We start from the raw sequence: 2982 nt of genomic DNA, 5'->3' as shown, positions 1-2982 counted from the left end.
TTTGAAAGAAAAATTGTCATCCAATTTATTGTTCATTTCCAGTTTCCAAAATAATTTGGCATCCAAGATAGTAGTGTTATGTTAGGAGTGATATTGGGCTTCAGTGTGCATTAATTCATAGTATCACACTAGTAATTGATCTAGAATATTAGTATAAATAGGACTAGATATCACTTTTTTTTTGGAAGGTTGAAAATATATATATTATTAATAAAAAAACCAGTACCAGTGGTACCAGAGATTATAAATACAAAGAACCAAGGTGCTACCCTCCAACAAGACCATCACAAAAGCCAAATAACAGCCAGATCCAACCCCAACTAGGCAAGGAAATTGGAAATATTAGAGGACCAGTAGTGGAAGGTAGTACTAAACTTTTTATCCTTAGCCTTTAACCATGACCAAGCTAAGAAAATAGCATGATCCATGACTTTACAGGGATCAAAAGGTTTTCCTTGGAAAATCAAATGATTCCTATGCTGCCATATAGAGCTAGTTAATGCAACCCACCACCCACATCTTGTACTGTGGTTCACATTTGCCCCAAACCCATCACAGAACTGATAAAAATGGTGAACTGGGGTAATGGAAAGGGGACCTACTACCCGAACCCAGCGCATAGATTCCCACCACAGGCCATTTGTCAGCTTACAGTTGAAAAACAAATGACATACATCCTCCTGCACACAGCCACATAAGGAACAGGTGTCTTCCTGAGTAATAGCATTTCTTCTTAAAAGGTTGACCTTGGTAGGTAGTCTATTTTTAAGTAGTCTCCAACAGAAGATCACAGTCCGAGGGGGAATTTTCAACTGCCATATAGTCTTAAAAATGTTGCCATCAGAATATACTAAAGTGGTGTTCATGCATAAGCTATAAGCTGATCTAGTAGTATATTGACCATTAGATTCAACCAACCACAACATATTATCATTCACCTGTCTTTGAATAGGAACAGAACTGATTTCCTCCATAAACTGCACAGCCAAATGGCTTTCATGATCAAAGAGATTCCTCCTCCACCTCATGTCCCACCTCCAGTTATTATGATTAAAATGTCCCATTTGAGAGATGTGGTCCTTTTGCTGTCTAGTTATGAGGAAAAGTTGATTATACTTTTGCTGCAGGGTGTGTTGTTCCCCTAGCCAGTTATCAGTCCAGAATTTAATATTCTTCCCACTCCCAACCTTCCAAGCCAAGTTGTCTTTAAAGATACCACAATCCGACTGGTGATACAAATTTCTAATGTCTCTCCACCAGTGGGAAAAGCCCCTTTTGTCACTACCATTTTGGAATTCTGACCAACCACCATATTTTGAAGTTAAAATTCTGACCCAGAGTTGGTGTTGCTCAGATGCAAAAGCCCATATCCAACTTCCCATCAGAGCTAAATTGAATTTAGAGATATCCTTTATCCCCAGGCCCCCTCAGTCTTAGGCAAACAAATATCATCCCATTTGACCCAAGGAATTTTTTTGTGGTCATTGTCCCCACCCCACAAAAAATTTCTTTGGAGGGATATCAGCTTTTTTACTACCCTCTGAGGAATTTTAAAAAAGGAAAGGAGATAAATTGGGAGGGAATTAAGGACAGAATTGATAAGGGTGATCTTCCCAGCCATGGATATATCTCTTTGAGCCCATTTGGCTAATTTAGACTTGAATTTAGAAATGAGAGGCTCCCACACCAGCTGGCTAGAAGGATTAGCCCCAATAGGTAAGCCTAAATAGAGGAAAGGCTATTCCAGCTGTCGACAGTGCAAAATATTGGCTGCTTCCAAAGACCAATTGACTCCACCCCCTATTATCCCAAACTGACTTTTAGCAAAGTTAATCTTTAAACCAGAAGCTAATTCATATCCTCTTAATAAGGCCTTTATAACATGAATATTCTCCCACACAGCCTCTCCTACAAAGACAGTATCATCAGCATACTGCAAAATGTTGATAGGCTCCTTTTTGTTTCCAACCAAGAAGCTTTTATAGAGGTTTTTGTGGACTGCTTGTCTCATCATACCAGTAATACCTTCACCTACAATATTGAATAGTAAGGGACCTAGGGGATCCCCTTGTCTCAAACCCCTTGTAGGGAGAAATTCCTTAGAAGGGCTGCCATTAATCAAAATTGATATAGATGCTGAGTGGAGGCAAGCTGATATCCAGACCAGATATCACTTGTCTCAATCTATTTGCTAATAACTTAGCTATCACCTTGTACATACATCCAATCAAGGAGATTGGTCTGTAGTCATCAAATGACTGGGAGTGTTTGGTTTTGGGAATTGGAGCTATCAAAGAAGCATTACTGCCTCTAGGGAAGCTGCCATGCACATGGAATTCATCTACAAATCTTCTGAAGTCAGTTTTCATCTTTTCCCAAAATTCTTTAATGAATTTGAAGTTGAAGCCATCAGGTCCAGGACATTTGTCCCCATCACAACTCCACACTACTTCTTTCATCTCCAAATCCGAAAAAGGAACATCCAAAAACTCCCTCTGCTCCTGGTTTATTGAAAAGAATTGCACTCCATCAAGAGTGGGTCTACAAAACTGCTGCTCAGTAAATCTGTTGATGGAAAAATTCATAGCCTCCTTCTCAACATCATTGGGGTTCTGAATCCATTCACCCTGAATGAGAAATCCTTGAAGACCATTATAATGTCTTCTGAAATTGATGACTTTATGGAAATAAGTTGAGTTGTTGTCCCCTTCTTTTAGCCATTTAGCTCTAGATTTCTGCCTTAATAAAGATTCATAAGTTGTTGAGGCCTCCCACAATTCTTGCTGTAATTCTCTCTTAGACTTTATCTCATCATCAAATAGGCTTCTATTAGATGCTAAATCCTCCACTTCATTGAGCTTCTTCTGAATTTTGTGGATCCCCTTATCATTTATGATTTGTGCAGTCTGCAAATGAAACAACTACTAGTACTATTGTAGACAAGTTTTCCTTCTCCATTACTCACAGAAAAAGCTAAACCCA

General features: G+C 38.9%; 1 protein-coding gene across 1 annotated transcript; it reads right to left on the bottom strand.

Moving 5' to 3' along the window:
- Positions 1-320: 320 nt before the first annotated feature.
- On the bottom strand, positions 321-1382 carry LOC102660955 (uncharacterized). The gene has a single exon (XM_006580683.1). The coding sequence runs from the start codon at positions 1380-1382 to the stop codon at positions 321-323; it is 1062 nt and encodes a 353-aa protein (XP_006580746.1).
- Positions 1383-2982: the final 1600 nt, after the last annotated feature.

This window comes from Glycine max, chromosome 5 (genome assembly GCF_000004515.6).
Source record: "Glycine max cultivar Williams 82 chromosome 5, Glycine_max_v4.0, whole genome shotgun sequence".
NCBI lineage: Eukaryota > Viridiplantae > Streptophyta > Magnoliopsida > Fabales > Fabaceae > Glycine > Glycine max.
This window is presented reverse-complemented; position numbering and strand designations above follow the sequence as displayed.

Excerpts from the sequence above, each read along its gene's own strand:
- LOC102660955 (XM_006580683.1), bottom strand. The coding sequence starts at position 1,382 with ATGGGAAGTTGGATATGGGCTTTTGCATCTGAGCAACACCAACTCTGG.